This window comes from Diceros bicornis, chromosome 3 (genome assembly GCF_020826845.1).
Source record: "Diceros bicornis minor isolate mBicDic1 chromosome 3, mDicBic1.mat.cur, whole genome shotgun sequence".
In the NCBI taxonomy this organism is placed as follows: domain Eukaryota; kingdom Metazoa; phylum Chordata; class Mammalia; order Perissodactyla; family Rhinocerotidae; genus Diceros; species Diceros bicornis.
The window spans coordinates 102,555,342-102,577,149 of NC_080742.1; the positions used below are offsets into that span (position 1 = coordinate 102,555,342).

Consider the following 21,808-nt stretch of genomic DNA (forward strand, 5'->3'; position numbering starts at 1 on the left):
CTCTAAAGTTTATGTCAAGAAATCGGCTGAGAGCCTGATAGGAATTCCTTTGTATGTTATTTTTTTTTTGTCTTGCTGCCCTTAGTATTTTTTCTTTATCATTGACTTTTGCCACCTTTACTACTATATGCCTTGGAGAGGGTCTTTTCATATTGATATATTTAGGAGATCTATTGACTTCATTCACTTGTATTTCCAGCTCCTTCTCCAGGTTTGGGAAGTTCTCAGCTATTATTTCTTTGAACAAGCTCTCAGCTCCGTTTTCCCTCTCTTCGCCCTCTGGAATATCTATAATCCTTATGTTGCATTTCCTAATTGAATGGGATATTTCTCGGAGAATTTCTTCATTTCTTTTTAGTCTTAATTCTCTCTCCTTCTCCATCTGGAGCATTTTTGCATTCCTATCTTCAATATTTCTAATTCTTTCCTCCATATTGTCAGCTTTGTTCCTGAATGATTCTAGGTTTTTCTTTATCTCCTCCATTGTGTTTTTAATCTCCAACATTTCTGATTGGTTTTCCTTTATAGTGTCAATCTCTTTTGTGAAGAAGTTCCTGATTTCATTCAATTGTCTATCTGTATTTTCTTGTAATTTGTTGAGTTTTTCTATGAAAGCTATTTTGAATTCTCTGTTGTTTAGGTTATAAATTTCTGTGCCTTCAGGATTGATTTCTGGGTGTTTGTTATTTTCCTTCTGATCTGGAGGTTTAATATATTTTTGCACACTGCTTGAGGGCATGGGCTTATTTTTCCTCATTCTGAAAATATCTGGTCGCAGCTTCTCCTGCTGGGTGGGGGTCAAGAGTTGTGTATTCTGAGCCTGCCATGATCCGCAGATGCTCTGGCCAACCGGCTGTGCTTGTGCTTCAAGTGAGGCGAGGGACTCTTTCTTTCACCTGCCCGATCCCGGGGGCTTCTCCCTTTTCCCTTGCTATCTGCTCTCCTGGGGTGCTAGCTTGATAAAGACACCTCTGCAACAGTTCAGTCCCCTCTGTATGGGAATTTCCCACAGGCTGTGAGAGAATTTGGAGAGCAACAGTCTTTCCACGTAGGACTGCCCCTCCCCCCTCTCTCTGAGAGCCGCATGGACCTGGTCCCAGGGTCGTTGTCGTTGAGGAAGGAGAGGAGTTCTCCTTACCTCCAGAGAGTTCCAGCACCTCCACCTTCAGACGTAAGGCTGCATGGGTCTCTCAGATGTCTTTTGTGTTGTGTGAATGTCCGCTGTTGCTATATCACTGTCCTTTTTGTTGTGTCTTAGCGGGGAGAGTCTAAGGGGGAAAGCTCACTCTGCCATGATGCTGACGTCACTCCAAGAAAAACAATTTTTAAATCATGCAATGAACTACTGGAATGTTTTATTTTTTCTGAAATTCACCTCTTTGGAAAATTTTATATTGTCTTTCAAGCATTTCTGTCTCCTGGGTCTGCCTGAGTCCTTCATAAGACTCCCACGGCCACTGCAGATCACAGGGTGACAGAGGCTGTGGAACAGCCACTACGGACTGTTAAGCCAGGTGACATGCAATTCTGAGTCAAAGGATGCCTTTTAATACATGTGAGAACAAAAGTTTTATGCTCATTCAGTGAGGTATTTCTTTTTTTTAACTATGAAATTACATCTCGAATACTATATTAGACAAAAACAGGAAAATTGTATTTATTTCACAACTCACTTTACCAAAACACATCTATTTAGGAAATTAAGGAAGGATTATGAAGGAAATTAATGATTCCCTTTTTGACTAAAACTTCTTCATAACTTTCCCTTTTGTGTTTTGGAGTATTTAAAGAAAATAGGAGTTTGATGAAAATATTTGCTCAAATTTGGATCCTGACTGATGACAGTACATAGCATTTCAGTCACCAAATAGGGATGGAACAATGTCCTCAGGCTTGTCAATGAAAGAGAATAGTATTCTCACTTAAACTGTATTTTGTGTGAGGAAGAAAAGGATGTTATTATATAAATAAGAGCTCAGAAAATATGACACTGAAATACGCTTTTGGAAAAAATTGCTTGAAAATGTACACCAAGTAACAGAGAAATGAATCAAAATTTGACTCATCTGGGATGAAAAATTTGTAGTATAAAAGCCCTGGGGGTCTTCATGTAGGGCAGATTCGGGAATCTGGCTGAATTGTGTGTCATATGGAGACCCTACAGCCTTCGCTCCAGCCATGCTCAGCCACTGCTCATCTCCTACCCTCCACTTCCTAAATGAGGAAAAGTGTTTCTTAAACCCCACTTCTCCCTCCTCAACTCAGACAGAATATCCCACCATTTTTGATGGACTTTTCGAAGAATTGCTGATGTTTTCTTCCCCTACTTGCTAACAGGCATTGAACCAAAAACCACTAAGATAACTGACAAGAGAAGTACTAACAAAAATTTTTTTTTTCACACCACAAAAACAGAGTTTCCTAGAACCACATAAGTTCATTGTCATTGCTTGTGAATTGATTTTCTGCATCCCTAAGACGTGTACTAGTGATAACAAGCAGAGGTTCTGTAATAGGAAAAACCAACAAACCACTCAGTGGGTGGGTGTTATCTGTGACTAAGCCCTTTTTCTTTATTATTTTTTGTGAGGAAGATCAGCCCTGAGCTAACATCCATGCTAATCCTCCTCTTTTTGCTGAGGACGACAGGCTCTGAGCTAACATCTATTGCCAATCCTCCTCCTTTTTTTTCCCCCAAAGCCCCAGTAGATAGTTGTATGTCATAGTTGCACATCCTTCTAGTTGCTGTATGTGGGACATGGCCTCAGCATGGCCGGAGAAGCTGTGTGTCGGTGTGCGCTGGGATCCAAACCCAGGCCGCCAGTAGTGGAGCGCGCACACTTAACCGCTAAGCCACGGGGCCGGCCCGACTAAGCCCTTTTTCAAATTGCCTTCTCAACCAGTGCTGTCCGACAGCATCTTCTGCAATGAAGGAAATGTTCTATATTGGTGCCATCCAACCCACATGTTACTAAAGAACACTTGAAATGTGGCTAGCACAGCTGAGGAACTGAATTTTTTATTTACTTTATTTTAAAGAATTTAAATTTAAGTTCAAATAGCCACAGGTGGCTAATGGCTACCACTTTGGACAGTGCAGGTCTAAATGATGTAGAGCCTGTCAATGTCCTGGTTAAGTGAACCTCGAAAATCAGTACACACAGGACAATCTCAAGTATGTATAGTGGGCATCTGAAGTTTTCATGCAATGTTATCATTCCATATCCCTGGGTAGGGAAATTCTAAGGAATATTTATTTTCTTCTTTGTATTGACCATATTTTTCATATTTCTGTAAAGGATAAATATTAGTATATAATCTGAAAACAGATACTAGTGTGTATCTAAATATAGCCCAGCCCTGGTGGTCTAGCAGTTAAGATTTGGCGCTCTCGCTGTGGCCCAGGTTCCTGTCCTGGTCAGGGAACCACACCACCTGTCTGTCAGTTGTCACACTGTGGTGGCTGCATGTTGCGGTGATGCTAAAAGCTATGCCACCGGTATGTCAAATACCAGCCGGGTCACCTGTGGTGGACAGGTTTCAGGAGAGCTTTCAGACTAAAAAGGACTAGGAAGAAGGACCTGGCCACCCACTTTGGAAAAAACTGGCCATGAAAACCCTATGAATAACAGCAGAGAATTGTCTGATAGAGAGCCAGAAGGTGAGAGGATGGTGCAAAAAGACCGGGCAGGGTTCCACTCTGCTGTACACAGGGTTACTAGGAGTGGGAATTGACATGATGGCACTAACAACAAAACAAAATCTAAATATCCACAATTTTGTATGTACTCTTTATACTTTTCTCAATTCTGGGATTATGAGAGTTTTTCCATCCTTTTCTGGAAAAAAAAAAAACTTTTTTGCATTTGATAAACAGTCTCAAGCCATGAAGAGATTAGCAATACATCTCTGAGTTTAATGTGAAACAAACCTGCAAAAACATTCCATCTTACCTCTTCGTAAACTCTACCATCATTGTCTTGCACTCTGTTATCTGTGAAAGACACGAGCATTATCAAAATCCTTGTCGAGAAGGTCATCACAAAGTGTCACAGCGTGTAAAAAGACAACCACATAGAACCCTTCCTTACAGAAGATTAGTCATAATGACATGGGCCTAATTTCTACTATAAATAACACCTTCTCTGCTTGTAGTACAATAAGAGTGCTCTATAAACTTCATGAAAGATGAGGGGGTTTGCCAGCTAAACGACAGATGTGAAGTCAGTCATAAGTTACATGACCAGTTCCATGGATCTGTGTGTTATCCTTAGTGTGAGCTCACAGCAAGAAAAATCCATTGTGCCAGGAGCAGTTAATAGTTATGAAAAAGTACAGTGAAGCATCTAACCCAAACCATCTCAAGTTAAGACGTCTTCAGAATTCATTCTTTTTCTGTGGTAGTCATTTCTCTAAATAAATATCCTGCCTGCAATGCCCAACAGTGGGTGCATAACTCACTTCTGAAGCCCGAACAATCGCTGCTGGGGGCACCTGGCACCTTCTGGATCCCTCCCAGGGCTCAGTATAGGTACTAATCCTTTTAATCGTTGATTGCATATCATAACACCTTGTCCTGGTGGAGTTCTGGGATCTCTTCCTGCATCCTACTATATGTCAAGCCATGCTTCCAGCTCCCAAGCTCACCTTTGTCCAAACCACAGAGGAAGGAAAGAGGAGTCTTTCACGTGTGTTTTTTGTGTGCCTACTGTGTGCAGCACTGAGCCAGATGCTTTAATGTAGTTCCAACGACTGTGAGAAGCAATCAGGCCTGGAGAAGCCCAGTCGTTGGGGGAGATCAAGCTGCCCTGCTCGGCCCTCCACCCAAGGGTTCCAGCTGCTGCGTGTGTCAGTGTGTGCACGTGCACGTGTGTGTGTGCACGTGCATGTGTGTGCGTTGTGGGGGATCTCTGCTCTCTCCATGGAGCAGCCTCAGAGGGTAAATGTAGGGCTCAAACAGACATTCGAATAAACCCCTTTCACTTTATTATTCAAATATTTAACTATACACCCCAGCACAATCCAAACAAAAACTCTTCCTATCACTCCTATTTTTTTTCTAACTCTAAACCTCAGCACAGAGGAATTACACCTCCTCACAGAGAGCAATTTGCCTTTCAACATAATTGCTCTGGCAGGCTTAGCCAGTTAAGAAAGCTTTTAGAGGCAAAAGTTCAAACAGATAAAAATCATTAATACAAATCCCCATCTCTCCAGCAGAAAGAATGCATTACAGCTTGGTAAGCAGGCAGTCTCTCCACAGACCTGTGGCTCCTCCCTCCCCATGTCTACCACAAGGGTAAATGACCCAGGAGCTGGGAGGCTCACCTTGCACATCTCCATCCTTCTTGCTGTCTTTGTAGAGCGCTGCTTCCGGGCTGTCTGCCTGCTCTCTCGGTTTTCCTCCGGCTGCCCTCCCGGCTCCTTCCTGCTCCCCTTCTGTACCCACACCTTGCATGGCATTAGCAATCACATGGGCCATCTCGTCGAGGTCCGGGGGGCTCAGACTCTCCACGTCAACCTGATGCTTTCTCAGGTCCTTCAGGAGATTCTGAATAAGTGTTTCTAGAGGGCACACACAAAAACAAACTCAAATTAAATAAAGAGAATAGTAGTCAACATTAGTATGAGAAGGACCATAAAGGAGCTATATAAATATGGGCATAATGGGCAATACCAGCAAAGTCAGCAGAGAAATGGGAATAAAAAAGGATCAAACAGAAGTTCTGTAACTGAAGAGTACAGAATCTGAAACTTAAAAACTCGCTGGATAGGCTTAACAGCAGATTGGATAGAGGAGAACTTTGAAGACAGATAATAGAAATTATTATTATCTGAAGAACAGAGTGAAAAAGGTTGAAGAAGACTGAACAGAACCTCAGGAACGTGTGGGACGATATCAGGCATGACACACTGTAATTGGAGTCCAAGAGGGAAAGGAGAGAGGACAGGAGAAAAAACTAAAAACGTTCCACAAACTTCCCAAAATTGAAGAGCATTAACCTAGAGATTCAATGCACTCAGTGAACCCCAAGAAGAATAAATACAAAGAGAACCACGCAATGGCATCTCAGAGGCAAACTCATTCAGCATCTCATAGAAAACCAAAGGTAATGAAGGTGTCTGAAAAGCAGCCAGAGGTAAAAGACACGGTACAGGTAGTGCGAAATGATATCAGAAGTGGCTGACTTCTTAAAAAAAGAGAGGTCATGAGACATAATGAATGTCTTGTAAAAATGACATATTTGATATAATATATGTATAATCATATATTTGATAATATACCTATGAATGACGTATTTGAAGTGTTAAAATAAAAAACATATAATTCAGAAGTCTGTATCCAGTGAAGATATCCTTCAAAGACGAGAATGCAAGAAAGACACTTTCATATTATAAAGAAAGAGCTAAGACAAGCCGTCACCAGAGGACCTGCACTATGAGAAATACCAAGAGAAACGATGGCAGACAGAAGCCCAGAGCTACAGGAAGTGTTGAGAAGCCCCCAGAAGGGTACAGAGGTGGGTACACGGAAAAGACCATCGTTCTTCTCCTCTTAGCTCCTCTCAAAGACAACTGATAGGAAAAATTAACGACATTCTAACATAGGGTTTATAAAACACATGTAGATGGTAAACTACACGACACAGAGGACAGAGTCACGAGTGGGATCGCATTGTTGTAAGGTTTATCCACATTTTACATGAGGTGGTATGATAATAACTCTAACTAAACTACTTTCAACAAAGGCACTCAATTCAAATGCATTTCATTGGAGAAAGGTAAGTATATTTTTAAAAAGTCATAGAACAAAAACCTCTGACATAAGACTTTTATCCAGAATATACACATATAAACTCCTACAGCGATAATCAACAATAAAAAGGAACACACTCCAATAAAAACAGGCAAAAGAGTTCAACAGAAACTTCACAAAAGAAAATATACAAAATGCCAGTAAGCACATGAAAAAATGCTCAATATCATTAGTAATCATTGAAAGGCTAATTAAAACCACATTAGGCATATTTCATGCCCACTAAAATGATGAAACTTAAAAAGACTAAGAACAAATTTTGGAGAGGATATGCAGCAACGTCCACCAAGGGAGAAAGGATGAACAATCTGTCGTTTATCCACACAAGCAATAATGAGCTACCAATACATGCAAAAATATAGGCGGAGCTACCAAGGATTATGCTGAGTAAAGAAGTCAGTCACTAAAGAATACGCACGATTCTTACAATGTGAAGCGAAGGGCAAGACCAGGCGGAGCCTCCCCGGGGGAGGGAAGTCAGCAGTGCTTGTGGGCGTTGGGACTGAGTGGGGGCAGTCAGTACTGTCGGGGTATGAGTTGCGTGTGTGCACGTGTCAAAACTCACTAATCTGTATACTTAGGATCCGTACATCTCACTATATGTAAATTTTACTCAATAACAGCAATAAGTTTGATGGGTTCCCATTTCTGAACTGGAGGGTGATCTGACTTTCTTGAGTATTTAATGCTGAAACTCCGGACCCTCAGTAAAAGTTTATGCACGATGGCTATTACCGTGCCCTTGCCTTCCCCATAACACTGGCATGGTGACTTCAAGTCTACACACTCTTTCTGTGGCCTTACTCAGCAATCCTCTAAACTAAGCAGGGTGGGAATTATTTTCTGCTTCTTACAAATTAAGAAATTTAGGCTTTTTATGTTTTTTAAAGTTTCCTTCTCTTGGAGCTGAACTAGAGTCACTCACTTAATTCCCGGAAGCTTTTCTCCCTCTCTTCTCCACCAGCAGGCAAGAGCAAGTTCCCAACACCCACAACTACAGTATCAGGCACTCACGGCCAGCACTTCCAGTCAATACACAGCACGCAGAAGGAATACCCTCTCGGGAGCAACTCAAAGACCACTCCATGCTGCACTAAGAGGAGCCAGGAACGCTGGCGCCACTGACCAGGCTCCTTCCACACAGCTTGACCAAGCTCGCTGCTGACCTGAGATCACGTCCGCACCGCGCGACCCTGTGCGGGGGCACCTGGTACACGCTGCCACGTACCCCCACTGCCAGGGCTCCACCTCCCAGTCAGCGCCAACTGACACGGCAGGACAGCCTTACCTGGTCAAAACGAGCTTTGTCCACAGTACACAGCCTGACAGAAGACAGGGTTTTCGGTTATCCAGACCTTACTGATTTTTCAAAGATAAGCAGTTACAGCCCATTATGAGTTCTTTGAGTGGAATAAAATGTACACTTTCACCTATTAACTGAAGCTCATTTTTTTCAGGGGGAATCTTGCTACACTGTTACAAGGAAATATTGAAGTGTTTTGCTTCCATTTCTGCACATTCTGTGCCATGCCCACCTTCTCCCCATAGTCTCTCTCGCCAGGAAAGAGTCATTGCAATAATTGTCTGATTTTACTATTGGAAGACACATTCCGTCAGTCTTTACTTAAGACTTCCTGTTGGTGACTGAGATCCCTTCTGGATTTAAAATTCTTAGAGTCTCCATTACAGTTGTTTCTGAAACATAGCCTGCCATGGAGGTGGCATGACACACTCCAATGGTGTCCTCTGAAGTGGGGTGTACACTAAATGTGGCACATATGCGGCCAACCTCTGTAGTCAGGACTGGAGCTGCCACCTGCACTGACGTGGTCTCCTGCAGGAGCAGCAGGGCCCCTCGGGGGCAGCATTGAAGCCACAGGGTGGGGACCACTGTTTAACAACCTGGCCTTGCCTTCTCTATTAACCATGTGCTTCTGATGCTCCAACATCTCAGGCCTCATTGATCTAGAGCTACCCATGTCCCAGAGACAGCAAACACTGCTTTTCAAATGCCCACCACCAGTCAGGAGCCCACACACCAACCCCATCCTCTATCAGGCCCTCACACTCCAGGCTGCCATCCTCCTGTCCTAATTACCCCCAAGCCAGGCATCGGACAATCAGGGACAGCCCCTCAGCCCAGAGCCTGCTTAAATCATCCACACTAGCCAGTCCTAAAGCTGCTGACCCTGCCTCACCTGCTCCTGCCCACAGTTCCCCTCCCTCTGCCTCCTGACCTACCTGGTGCTTCCCTTGTGGCCCCCACCAGGGCATGGCACACCCCCTCCTCTTGGGAAACTACCTTTTCAATGATAATTGTCTCCTGATCTGTTGGCCTCAGCATACCGGAATAATAGTAAAACCTGCACTTTGAAACAGCTTCCTGTAGAGGTAAATGCAGGTGGATGCCTACGTTGTGGCTGCTTCCATCTTGCTCCTTCTCCAGACTTGAGTCCCTGGAGGCAGCACGCCTCCCACCTCCATGTCCCCAGAGCCCACCAGTCCCCCATAGCAGCCCTCCCAAGTGTTCAGAGACTGAACACTTGCCTTAAAAGATAACTTCCAGCAAAGAAGTTGGAAAAATATTTCTCACTTCCTTGTAAACAAAAACATGCTTAAAAATACAGACAAGCATGCCTGCTGCAGAACAGCTGCTCCTTTCCAGAGGTGACAGGAGGCTGAAGGTTTGAGCAAGCCCACATAAACAATATCAGAACTCCTGCTCTTTCTGGGCTGACATAAGGTACACGCTGTTTCATAGAAAAGATAAAAGATGTGCCTTGGAATTAAAGTGCGCACATGTCCTAGCCATTATTGCTGTTTTGAAAAAGGTACTCTTCATCGTAGCTTTCAAAATCAGAAGGAACAATCTCGAACCTGTAACTGAGTAAGTGAACAACAAGCCAAGTATAACATTTTCATTTCTGTTTCATGGCAATCTACTCTGACCACAACATCTTTTCTTTCCTGGTGCTTATTTTATCAGCAAGGTCTTATCTTGACCATCCACCTCCATAAGTCCAACGCTGACCACAAAGGACTCACCCATCTCAAAGAAAACGGAAGTAAGGAGCCGTATAAGGAAATGTGGACAGCACAAGCACTGGTCTGGAGTGGATTCTGTAAGGATCCTGCTCCACCAGGCAACCCCAGCAAACTGCAGCGTCCGCCTCTCTTGAGTATCCAAAAGCCCCGAGAGAACAGACCATATGCCTGAGACCACACTGGGAGAGCCAGCAGTGCAGCTAAAATGACACCTGGGGAAGGGGCCACTTCACGTCAGACACTGCGGTCCTGAAATCACCATGCTCCAGTGAGGCGAGGCCACACCCTCCACACACCCAGACCGGAAGGCTGAGCAGTACCCAGAGGAGCTGGCCACTGTGACCCTCATCATGGGCACTAGGCCCCTATGTATGAATTACATCGAGGGAAGGAGACAGATAAAGGCAGACTAAAATGACAGTTCTTAAGGGAGAAATGCTTTCTGTAGAACGCTGACCAATCCGACAGCAGGTTCCGCTGCTCCACCTTTCTAATTCCAGGTGAGCTGGGGCAGGGAGGCCCAGGAAGGATGGCACGAACAGAGGCTACCTCTGTGCCAGTGTCAGTGACTTTAGACGTGTTCACGAGTAACACAGGGACCTGCTCCCATGCTTCTGGGTGTCATACAGAAATCCGCACTCAAAGTCAGCACGTACTTTTGCTCTACCAAAAAAAGGAAGAAAGGATTCTCCACATACCAGCCTAGGAACAGCAGATCCCATGAGGACCTGCCTTCCAGAGCCACCCGGCTGCCGTGGCTCACCGTCACCCAACTTGCTGCACTTCTGTGGCCACAAACCTTAACAGGGAGTCACAAAAACCCACTGATTCCACTTGAACACAGCAAGACCACCTGCAGTTCTGGAAAAGTTAAAGTAGCGTGTTTGGGAGGTAAGTTTGGAATTAAGTTTCATTATATGTTCTTCAGCAAGGCCTTCGTGTCTCTCGGGGGGTGGAAAGTGGTAGCGCGTGTGCATGAGTGTGTGCGTGCGTGAATGAGTGTGAGTGTGTGCACGAGTGAGTGCGTGTGTGTACACATGTGCACATGTGTTGAGGTTTTCAATACAGAGTGGCTAGTGTATTGCTAGGAAAGAAGATGAGCAGGAAAAGGTCAAGAGAAAGATGAGAAGATGACATTGGAAGCTACTCCCTATTAACACCTCACCTTACATCACCAAAATGCTACAGACCCCATTCCACGTCCCTCTAAGGACATGTTCTGAGCATCTGTTGGAGTTTCCTATGTTATTTCTCAGGTGGAGTCTGTGTTTCTAATAGCAGATGGTGTCACTGTAATTTACACATCATGTATAGCACAGGTAAAGAGGCACGTCAAGGCCTCCTGCTCTCTACAAAACAGTGGTCACCTACCCCTCAAACCAACAAAGAGGCAAAGCATCTACCCTGAAAAAGTACTTTCAGAAAGAAGAAAGTCTATAATAACCCATGTTTCCCAAATCCACTCCAGAAATCCATGAGCATAGCAAGCCTTCCCTTTCACCACAGTGAGAAAGAAAAATCATCCTGATAGGAATCGTATCACAAGGAACACCACACTCACTACATGCAGAACCTGACTATTTGTATGGACACAGGGACAGAGAGAGGCAGGTGTCCAACCTTGAGAAACTGAGCAGGTACTGTGGTTGGCCAAGAAGGGAGGAAACAGAGCGAGCGAGAGGTCTTCACCCGCCGTGGCAACAAGGATGACAGTGTCAGGCCATGTCTGCTCTTTGCTGGGACCTGTCAGCACAGGCCCTCTCCAGCACTGGCCCTGAACCCCACTGCTGTGGGGAGCAGCTACTTGTCCGCTTTCTCAGGCCAAATCACTCTAGAATCTGCAGGGGTTTTTCTCTTTTCTTTTGTTAGAGTTGTGGCTAAGACTTTGGTTTCCGAGTACATATTTAAAGTTCTCATGAGTCACAATGTCAGTCCTTATGGTGCCATGTCCTTGGGGCCACCGAGCTGGATGCACATGCAGATAAGCTGACTACTTTCCAGTGGGAGTGCACTGCTGCCACTTGGAAGAAAGAGTGCTATGCTGTACCCCAAACATGCTCCAAGAAGCCGAGAGCCGAGGAGCTACCATTGGATTTTGGGGTCCAAAGTGGGCTATGGACTCCAGCCACGACTCCAGCACTCCCAGTATGTGGTCTTGGGCAAGTTCTTTAATCTCATTACTCCTCAGTTTCCTTATTTGTACCATGGGGACAAGTGAGACATGTATGTGAATCATTCATCCAGTGCCACGGTACCATAAGAGCTTAATAAATTGTAACTATCATCATGATAATGAGGTGATGATGAAGAATCATTTTAGCCCTCCATAGATTTTCATTCGTTCAATCCACTGTAAATACAAATGCTTGAATTTCTGTGGTAAGATCTGGCTACAGCTCATTGTAATCCTCAAGCAAGAAGCAAAGAACAGCTTAGCTGTGCAGGCATTCAATGTAAGATTATGCGTTGTGAGACAGTTCTTTGCCAAAGTAGTAACCTACATTTTAAAAATGTGAACCTCGGTTATTAAAGTCAGCCCCCAGACTACATTCGTCCATCCATCCATCCACCCCTCCATCCATCCTTCCATTCATCTATTCATTTCATCAACTGATATGGGGCACCCACTGTGTTCAGAGCCTAGGAGTAAGTATTACTCTGAGAAAAAATAGAGAATTCAAGGCATAGTTTTCTGGGAGGCTATGATAGGATTAACACACACACACACACACACACACACACACACACACGCGCACACCAAAATGTTTTAGAAGCCAGAGAGACTTGACTTCTGGATAGTACAAGCAAACTGAATGTATGCGACAGACTAACCATTGAGACCTTATAAGAAGATTAAATAACAGCACATCTCAAGTCATTTCTCTTTCCTCCTAAAATAGACAAGAGTTTGGGCTGAATGCTATTCAAATTGTCAAGAGGCAAATGTCTTTCCTGAAATTCAACCGAACAACTGCAAACTTTTACAACATAATCTGCTTGTAAACTACTGCCTATATTTTACCCTCAGAAATTAACAATTAAATTGACATAAACTTAGATTTGACAAATGTCACTATAAAACTTTTAAAATATAAAAATGTAAAACTTTACCTCTGCTAAAAAGGTAAAATAATTCTTATCATTTTTACTCTCCAATGAAGGCAACCCGATTAATTTACAGATTTTTTGAAAAGATAAACTCAAACTATGTCTTTTGGAAAAAAGTCTTACTGTATAATTTTGGGGTCTGAGTTACTCTGAGCAAAAATTTTTCATTAAAAATGTCAAGAATATACTTTAAATAGAAAATCAATAAAATACATGGAAAAGTAAGATAGACTAAAAAGTAAGTAAAAAAAAACTTTGCCGTTTATTAAGTCTCTAATATAAACACATCAAATTTAAGTGGTCTATCTTGTTGCAATTACCGTAGAAAAGATGAGAAAATACAATCATCTAAAATTACAGGTCACACTGCAGAAGGCTGAGGCTTTTCTTTTTTCTTTTTTTTTTTTTTGTGAAGAAGAACAGCCCTGAGCTAACATTCGTGCTAATCTTTCTTTCTCTTTTTTTTTTTTTGCTGAGGAAGACTGGCTCTGAGCTAACATCTATTGCCAATCCCCCTCCTTTTTTCTCCCCAAAGCCCCAGTAGATACTTGTATGCCATAGTTGCACATCCTTCTAGTTGCTGTATGTGGGACGCAGCCTCAGCATGCCCGGAAAAGCGGTGCGTCGGTGCACGCCCGGGGTCCAAACCCGGGCTGCCAGTAGCGGAGCACGCGCACTTAACCAATAAGCCACGGGGCCGGACCAGGCGGAGGCTTTGCAAAGAAAGACGCTGCTCCTGCAGGCACAGTGCCCGCCAGGAGCCAGTGCACGTTAAGAACCCACCATAACATCCCAGGAACACATTTAACAAGGCAGGAATGGATCAATAAATTTATGAGAGATTTTTAACAAGTATTGAATCAAAAATGTGCTTCTGATTAACGCAAACTTAACCAGAAAATTCAGTGAACAAGAATGTTCCATTCCTGAACACCTTGGTTAACCAAGGATTTGTTCCTAGTCTCTGTCAGACCATCCGCATCTTGCAAAGCTGAAGTGTCCATCCTAAAGGGGCTCCAAAAAGTGGAATCCCTGCCCCCGGATCTACGCCCAACGGCAGCAGGTCAGTGGACATTTCTTATCTCTCCTGCAATGACATTTCACAACTAAGTTAAGCCACTGATTCATGCTGTAAGCCACTTTCAAGGAGTCTAGAACTTGGTGAACATCATGAGTGTCAAGGTTTACTGTCTACCGAGACAGGATGTTTCCTTCTAAGATCTCGACTTTATCTCCAGCCTCCCTCTAATTCCATATGCATGAACGTAACCTGATGGGATTATAGTGCTAGAACTGGAATGCAGAGGGGAGAGTATGGATGACCACGGTGATTATTCAGACTCTGGTTTGCAGCAAGTTGGCCTTAGACAAAACTGTGAAGCAGGCTGAATTTTCTTTGGCGTGTTCCACCCTGTGCAGCAATGTTTCTATCTCTCAACCCCCTCGTGCTGTCGTCTGTGCAGGAGGCCAGGGTCTGTCACTGTCCCTGTGTGTCTAAACATTCCCTCCCTGTTGCCCCCCACATCTCTCGCCCAAGTTGCTCTTTAGGCAGCCTCTCAAGCTGCCCAAGGTAGGGGTGACTCATTCCAGGTCTCATGAAGGTGACTGATAATCAGTGAGTGATTTACGCCTCCAGAGGTTCTCAAGGAAACAGCAAGTGCAAAGGTCCGGAGCAGAAGGTTGGAAGAAGAGAAAGGAGGCCAGAGTGGCTGGAGCGGAGTAAGCAAGGGGAAGAGACAGTAGGGCATGAAGTGAGAGAAGTGGGGGGGCAGAGATTACAGGGTCTCAGACCATGAAAAAGACTTGGATTTTTACAGAGTGAGATGAGAAGCCCTTGCTGTGTTTTGAGAATGTGATACCATCTGATTTCCAATTTTAAAAGAACCACTCCACTGCAGGGTTGAGACAAGGTCAGAGCAGGGAGGCCAAAGGAGGCTCCTGCAACAATCCAGTTAGGGACAATGCTGGCGTGCAGCAGCACTGGTGGGGAGTGGTGGAGGAGTCCGAGTGTGCTGTGAAGGCAGTCCAGCAAGATCTGCCGATGGACTGGATGTGAGGTGCAAGAGAAAGAAAGGACCCTAAATGGACAATGACCCAAAGCTGTAGGAACTGTGTGAACATCAGTGCCAGATGCAGGGGAAAGCCTGGGGCGGGGGTGAGGAACTCTCAGCAGCCCCTCAAAGCATGCCACTGTGTAATATTTTTTTATGCCAATCCTGGGTAGGAAGAATGTAAGGCACTCCTCCTGGTCAAACTCAGGCAAGTCAGACCAGAAATCCTAAAAAGATCCACAACAACTGGGAGGAGAAAAGCAGTGTGTTCTGCAGCCAGCCAAACCCGGGATCACTGCCGTTTATGATCTAGGGCGCCCTGTCCAGCCCCTCCAGCTGCAGGTTCTAACTGTATAAACAGCATCAATAATTCCCACTTGAAGGGGTTCTTGAAAACATGAAATAAAGTGTCTAATAATCAATATAGTTAATGTAAAATTGTGCCCCTCTTCCAATAATCTGTCCTAACATTTAATAACTCAGAGAAATTCTCTCTTATGGTTACCACACATCTTTTTTTCTTCAGCTTCCTTTTAGTTCTATTCTCATTATTTCGAGGGAAGAGCAGGAATATATTGTAGTATGAAAAACTCATGTTCTTTAAGATGAAGATCAGAGAACAGGAGAGACTTTCCATGGGCCTCTCAGAATGACTATAAGAAGAAATATCCACCTTCAAAATGCAATAATAAAACGTAATTCCTAAAATTGCCTCCTCTCATCCAAAAAAGAAATTTTCTGCGTTATCATTAGTGAAAAATAACTTTAAAAAAACCTTAGGTATACAATGGCAGACCCTAAGTGGCTAACCAGCTTATGATGAGAACAATTAACGCATATTAGAAATCATCTCTCGTATCACCACCATAAATCACACTGAGCTATCTCAAAGACACCCACTGTCAGTCATTTGAAAATGAACAGAAATGAGGAAATTCTTTTTAAAAAGTCCAGCTAGGGGCCGGCCCGGTGGCGCAAGCGGTTAAGTGCGCGCGCTCCGCTGCGGCGGCCCGGGGTTCGCTGGTTCGGATCCCGGGCGCGCACCAACGCACTGCTTGGCAAGCCATGCTGTGGCGGCGTCCCATATAAAAGTGGAGGAAGATGGGCACAGATGTTAGCCCAGGGCCGTCTTCCTCAGCAAAAAAAGAGGAGGATTGGCGGATGTTAGCACAGGGCTGATCTCCTCACCAAAAAAAAAAAAAAAAAAAAAAAAAAAAAAAAAAAAAAAAAAAAAAAAAGTCCAGCTAGCCCTGGTGGATTGAAGGGAGACTGCGGCATGAGCACAATCAAATATCACGCGCATCAAAGTGGAATGTTCTTTTGTTCCATCAACCGCACCATATAATTCCGAGATCCGGCCAGCTTATAATGACATTTTAAGTAGCTTTCAATACTCCAAGTGGGCTCTAGCAGAGCAATTACACAAAATGTCAGGACATCAAATATGTAAGGCCTGGAGTATGAGATCAACTTGCATGCACAACTGCTGCAGGCCTGACCTACTGAAATTATATGTCTTAATAGGGTTCCCAGACAAAATGTTATAAGCTTTAGAGAATAAGCAATGGCATGCAGATAACATCACTACAAAACTGCTTTAACAAAGATGTGAATCATGCATAACAGCTTTCCTCCTAAGTGCCTTTATCACCAAGTATACAAGAGAGTATACAGTTTAGCCATGTCCAAGCACACATCATCATCATCATCATCACCACCGCCACCAACACCGTCATCACCATCACCATCATCACCACCATCTTCATCATCACCATCACCATCACCATCATCATCATCATCATCATCATTAGCATCAACATCATCACCGTCACCACCACCATCATCATTATGAAGAATTTACCCTGCTCTTGGGGCCGGCCCTGTGGTGTAGTGGTTAAGTCCGCGCGCTCTGTTGCTGGCGGCCTGGGTTCAGATCCCAGCTGTGCACCAATGCACCACTTGTCAGGCCATGCTTCCTCCACATAAAGTGGAGGAAGATGGGCACGGATGTTAGCTCAGGGCCAGTTTTCCTCAGCAAAAAGAGGAGGATTGGCGTGGACGTTAGTTCAGGGCTGATCTTCCTCACAAAAACAAAAAAAAAGAATTTACCCTGCTCCTTTTGTTTAGAGAGTATACAGTCCATTTAATTGCTGGAATCCAACTCTCAGGTATTTTGCAAAGGATTCAGATAAATTCAGTAAGAGTTTATATTTTATTCTGTCCTCATTTGGGCCTCCACCTGGGAGACTAGGCATAATCACATGTCAGCTTCCTGACTATTTTCACTGAAAACAACACAAGTAAAGTAAAATGTGTTCTCCTTCCAACTTGAGGAGCTTAGAGTATCACAGCTAAGTGGCATATATCACTCAACTAGCTAAATGAAAAGTCCCCAAACTATAGTCTGACTAAAGTACCTGTTGCTCAGTCAGGCCATGCTGTTTTGTACTTGAATTCAGTACACACCCAGTCTAACTCTCTACTACAGTAATAGTGAGGCAAAGAACAAAAAAAATATCAAATTAGCTTTGGAATTAATTATGTGATTCAGTTGGTGGTGGGGTTGGCAGTCAGATTGCTTTCTAAGGGGTATTTCATTTAGGTTCACATTAACGTGGCTCTGCACACTCAGAATATTAACCGACTTATGACACGGGGAAGCAGTCTAGACATGTGCTGGGTCGCAAATGGCAGACTAGAACATAAAACTTTCCAAGGATGGCTACCAGGGGTGGTAACTGAAATTTACATTAACTAAGTGGGCTGAACCAGCAGAGTATTTGGATCCCATTCACAGAAATACTCTCTGAATGGTGAGAGCTGTTGAACTCTCTCTTAGTAGCAAAGTTCTAGATGGTAGATGACCAGGTGTGTATGGCCAATATGTATCTGCAGTTAGGAACTCAATTTATGATCATATCCAAACCAATCACTGCCCAGAATGCCCTGGGGCCTCAAGACCCCAGTTCTGCTCTGTGGAGGCTCAGTGATATCCTCAAATGTGGGAAAGGGAAAAATTTCTTCTGATTTCTTCAGCTTTTTCCTTGGTCCCACCCTGTGCCTTCAGAAGGAAAAACTCACCATAGGGTGAGTGGTCTCCACTCACCCAAAATTTTCAGTTTGGAAATGGAAAGAGCTGGAAAAGTGACAGGAGGATGACCTCATATGTGAGGGTCCGCAGCCAGCAAGGAGAGCACACTTGTTCTGTGTTGTTCCAGAAGGCCTTCCTGTTAGAGTTAACAGTGAAAGTCGGCAGGAACAAGTGGTTCAATAAGTTACCTTTTGGAGCCCTATCCACCTTCAGTCTAAAAGAGGCAAATTTCACCTCAATACTCAATGTAAAGAACTTTCTAGTAAATGCAGCTGGACTCTTGTGGAAAGGACCTTCCAGGGAAGCAATGAGTTCACAGGTACTTAAGGGGAGGCTGAAAGGTCATTTGCCAGAGATGCTGCAGAAGAGACATGTGGGGCAGAGTGCACGACTCTCTGGGTTTCTTCCCAGTCTGAAAACAGTGATTCTTTGCCGGTGCAGAAGTGGGAGCAAGCTGTCTCCCAGGCAGAGAGGAAGGCATGGGATTGGGGCAATGCAGAGCCAGGGTCCCCAGTCACATACCTCTGCTCTCACCCCACATGTGGACAACCTATTCAGGTGCATCCTGCTGGGCAGGCAGGGTGTAAGCCTGTAAGGCAGGGTGTAATCCCTGCTGTGTAAGCCACAGAGCAGCACCCAGAGACTCCCCCAGCCCTGCTCCTGCTTCTCTTCCACTGCAGGAGACAGTGGGCGGTTTGCTGACCCCATGACATGGTAATTGGCTGAAATAATAGCCTCAGCCATTTTATACCGAATATGGGACTATGTTTCACTGAGATGAGAGGTTCTTTGATAACATAGGTGCCTTCTTTCTTATGTTCTAGAAGTTGCTCATAAAGCCCAGAGAGGGGCACGAATCTAGGATAAAGAGTTTATCAGCAGTTCCTTGTGGGACAGCCTCTTTGCTCCAGTGATTAGGTGGCTAATTTGGTCCCGTTTTCATAAAAAGCCAAAAGGCATGATTGGGTTTGGAGTACTGAGCAATAATGGCCCTCATTCAGATAGAATGAATTTCTTTAAAAATGAAAAAGGCAGCAGTTACTTCCTTTCAAGTGACAATTATCCCAAAATTGTGGGCATATTTTCTCCAGGATGATAGAAGCACTGGAATCTGGTTTTTCTATATAATAATCTATCACTGTCACCATGAAAAGGGAAAGCCCTAGTTCAGCGCCCTCCTGAGACTGGGTGATGCAGGGTATACTCTTTGCTCTGCATGAGTTTTCAGGCTGGAATTCCCACACAAATGGGAAAGATGACACCACAGCTGGCAAATGTGGGACTTCACAGTCATGGGAAGTTTGAGTAGGAAGAGGCTCTTAAATGCATTTATCACAACTCTTATCTTGGATGAGGGAACAGAATCAGAAAGGCTGCATGATTGGTGGGGCTCAACAAGTGCTCTGTGAATGAGTGAATTCATGAATAAACTTGCTAAGAGTCACAGAGTTAGGAAGTTGCACAGACAGTAGTCAATGAAAGTTCAGACTTCCACCCCAATGAACACTCCACGTTAGTACAATAGAATCCATTTTAGCACAGATGATAGTGGGGGTAGAGAACACTCATTACCGTGGCCATTCAAGCTATAACATAGTAAGACACCTGAACAGAAGAAACAACAAGGTATGTAGGGAAGAGGTTGAGATAGGAAATACCCAGGCCAAAAGTCAGCAGAGTGATAATGTGCATTAAGTTCTCCTAATTCTCAGTCCAGGATCCAGAGGATGCAGAATCAAGATGAAGAAAGAAAGGGTTCTCACAGGGTAGTTAGAGGTTTTGTTTTCTGTTTGGTTTGGTTTGGAGTTTCATCAATGAGCAAGGATTAGATTGGGAGCTATCACCAGTAGCATATTATTTGTCATTGGTTCTAGTTAACTGTTTAGAAAACTGTATATGATGAATCCCCCAAGGTGGTTTCCATAATTCTTTAGTTATCATCATTGAGTCTTAAGTTGAAAGAACGACTTTAGCCAAAATATTTACAGGATCTTTATGAGGAAAACTACAAAACTCTGATGAAAGAAATCAAAGAAGAACTAAATAAAAGGATAGATATCCCATGTTCATGGATAGGAAGACTCAATATTGTCAAGGCATCCATTCTTCCCAACTTAATCAATGGATTCAATGCAATTCCAATCAAAATCCCAGCAAGTTATTCATGGATATTGACAAACTGATTCTAAAGTTTATATGGAGAGACAAAAGACCCAGAATAACAACCACAATATTGAAGGAGAAGAACAAAGTTGGAGGACTGACACTACGTGACTTCAAGACTTGCTATAAAGCTATAGAAATCAAAACAGGGTGAAAGAATAGACAGATCAATGGAACAGAACAGAGAGTCCAAAAATAGACCCACATAAATACAGTCAATAGATCTTTGGCACAGAAGCAAAGGCAATACAGTGGAGCAAAGATAGTCTTTTCCACAAATGTTGCTGGAACAACTGGACATCCACAAGCAAAAAATGAATCTAGGTACAGACCTTACAACCTTCACAAAAATTAACTCACAATGGATCACAGACATAATTGTAAAACACAAAACTATAAAACTCCTAGAAGATAACATAGGAGAAAACCCAGATGACCTAGGGGTTGGCAATGACTTTTTAGATACGACACCAAAGGCATGATCCATAAAAGAAAGAATTGATAGGCTGGACTTCATTAAAATTAAAAACTTCTGCTCTAAGAAAGACAGTTATCAAGAGAATTAGAAGAAAAGCCACAGACAGGAGAAAATATTTGTAAAAGACACATCTGATAAAGGACTATTACCCAAAATATACAAAGAATTCTTAAACCTCAACAATAAGAAAACAAACAACCTGATTACAAAAATGTGCCAAAAACCTTAACAGACACCTCACCAAAGAAGATATACAGATGGCAAGTAAGCAAATGAAAAGATGTTCCACATCGTATGTCATCAGGGAAATGCAATTTCAATCAACAATGAGATACCACTATACACCCATTAGAATGGCCAAAATGCGGAACACTGACAACCTCAAATGCTGGTGGGGATGTGGAACAACGAGAACTCTCATTCACTGATGGTGGGAATGCAAAATGGTGCAGCAACTTTGGAAGACAGTTTATTTCTTACAAAACTAAAAATACTATTACCAGTATCTTTACCAGATGATCCAGCAACCGCTCTCCTCGGTATTTACCCAAAGGAGTTGAAAACTTATGTCCACACAAAAACCCACACATGCGTGTTTATAGCAGCTTTATTCATAATTGCCAAAACTTTGAAGTAACCAAGATGCCCTTCAGTAGGTGAATGCATAAACTGCAGTATATCCAGACAATAGACTATTACTCAGTGCTAAAATGAAATGAACTCTTAAACCATAAAAAGACAAGAACCTTAAATGCATATTGCTATGTGAAAGAAGCCAATCTGACAAGGCTACATACTGTATGATTCCAACCATATGACATTCTGGAAAAGGGAAAACTATGGAGACAGTGAAAAGACAGGGGGTTGCCAAGGGTTAAGGGGGAGGGAGGGATGAATAGGTGAAGCACAGAGGATTTTTAGGGCACTGAAAATATTCTGTATGATACTATAATGATGAATACATGTCATTATACGTTTGTTCAAACCCACAGAATGTACACCACCAAGAGTGAACCCCAATGTAAACTATGGACTTTGGGTAATGATGATGTGTC

The 21,808-nt window shown here is 43.4% G+C and overlaps 1 protein-coding gene across 1 annotated transcript in view; it reads right to left on the reverse strand.

Annotated features, from left to right (window-relative positions):
- The window catches only part of PTPRN2 (protein tyrosine phosphatase receptor type N2), a 911,136-nt gene that overhangs the window by 557,337 nt on the left and 331,991 nt on the right, over positions 1–21,808 (reverse strand). The window contains exons 7-8 of the mRNA XM_058535313.1: positions 5,329–5,565; positions 3,954–3,994 (exon numbers count right to left, since the gene is read on the reverse strand). Of these exons, the coding sequence (XP_058391296.1) occupies positions 3,954–3,994; positions 5,329–5,565 (278 nt within the window). The remainder of the gene's footprint in view (positions 1–3,953; positions 3,995–5,328; positions 5,566–21,808) is intronic.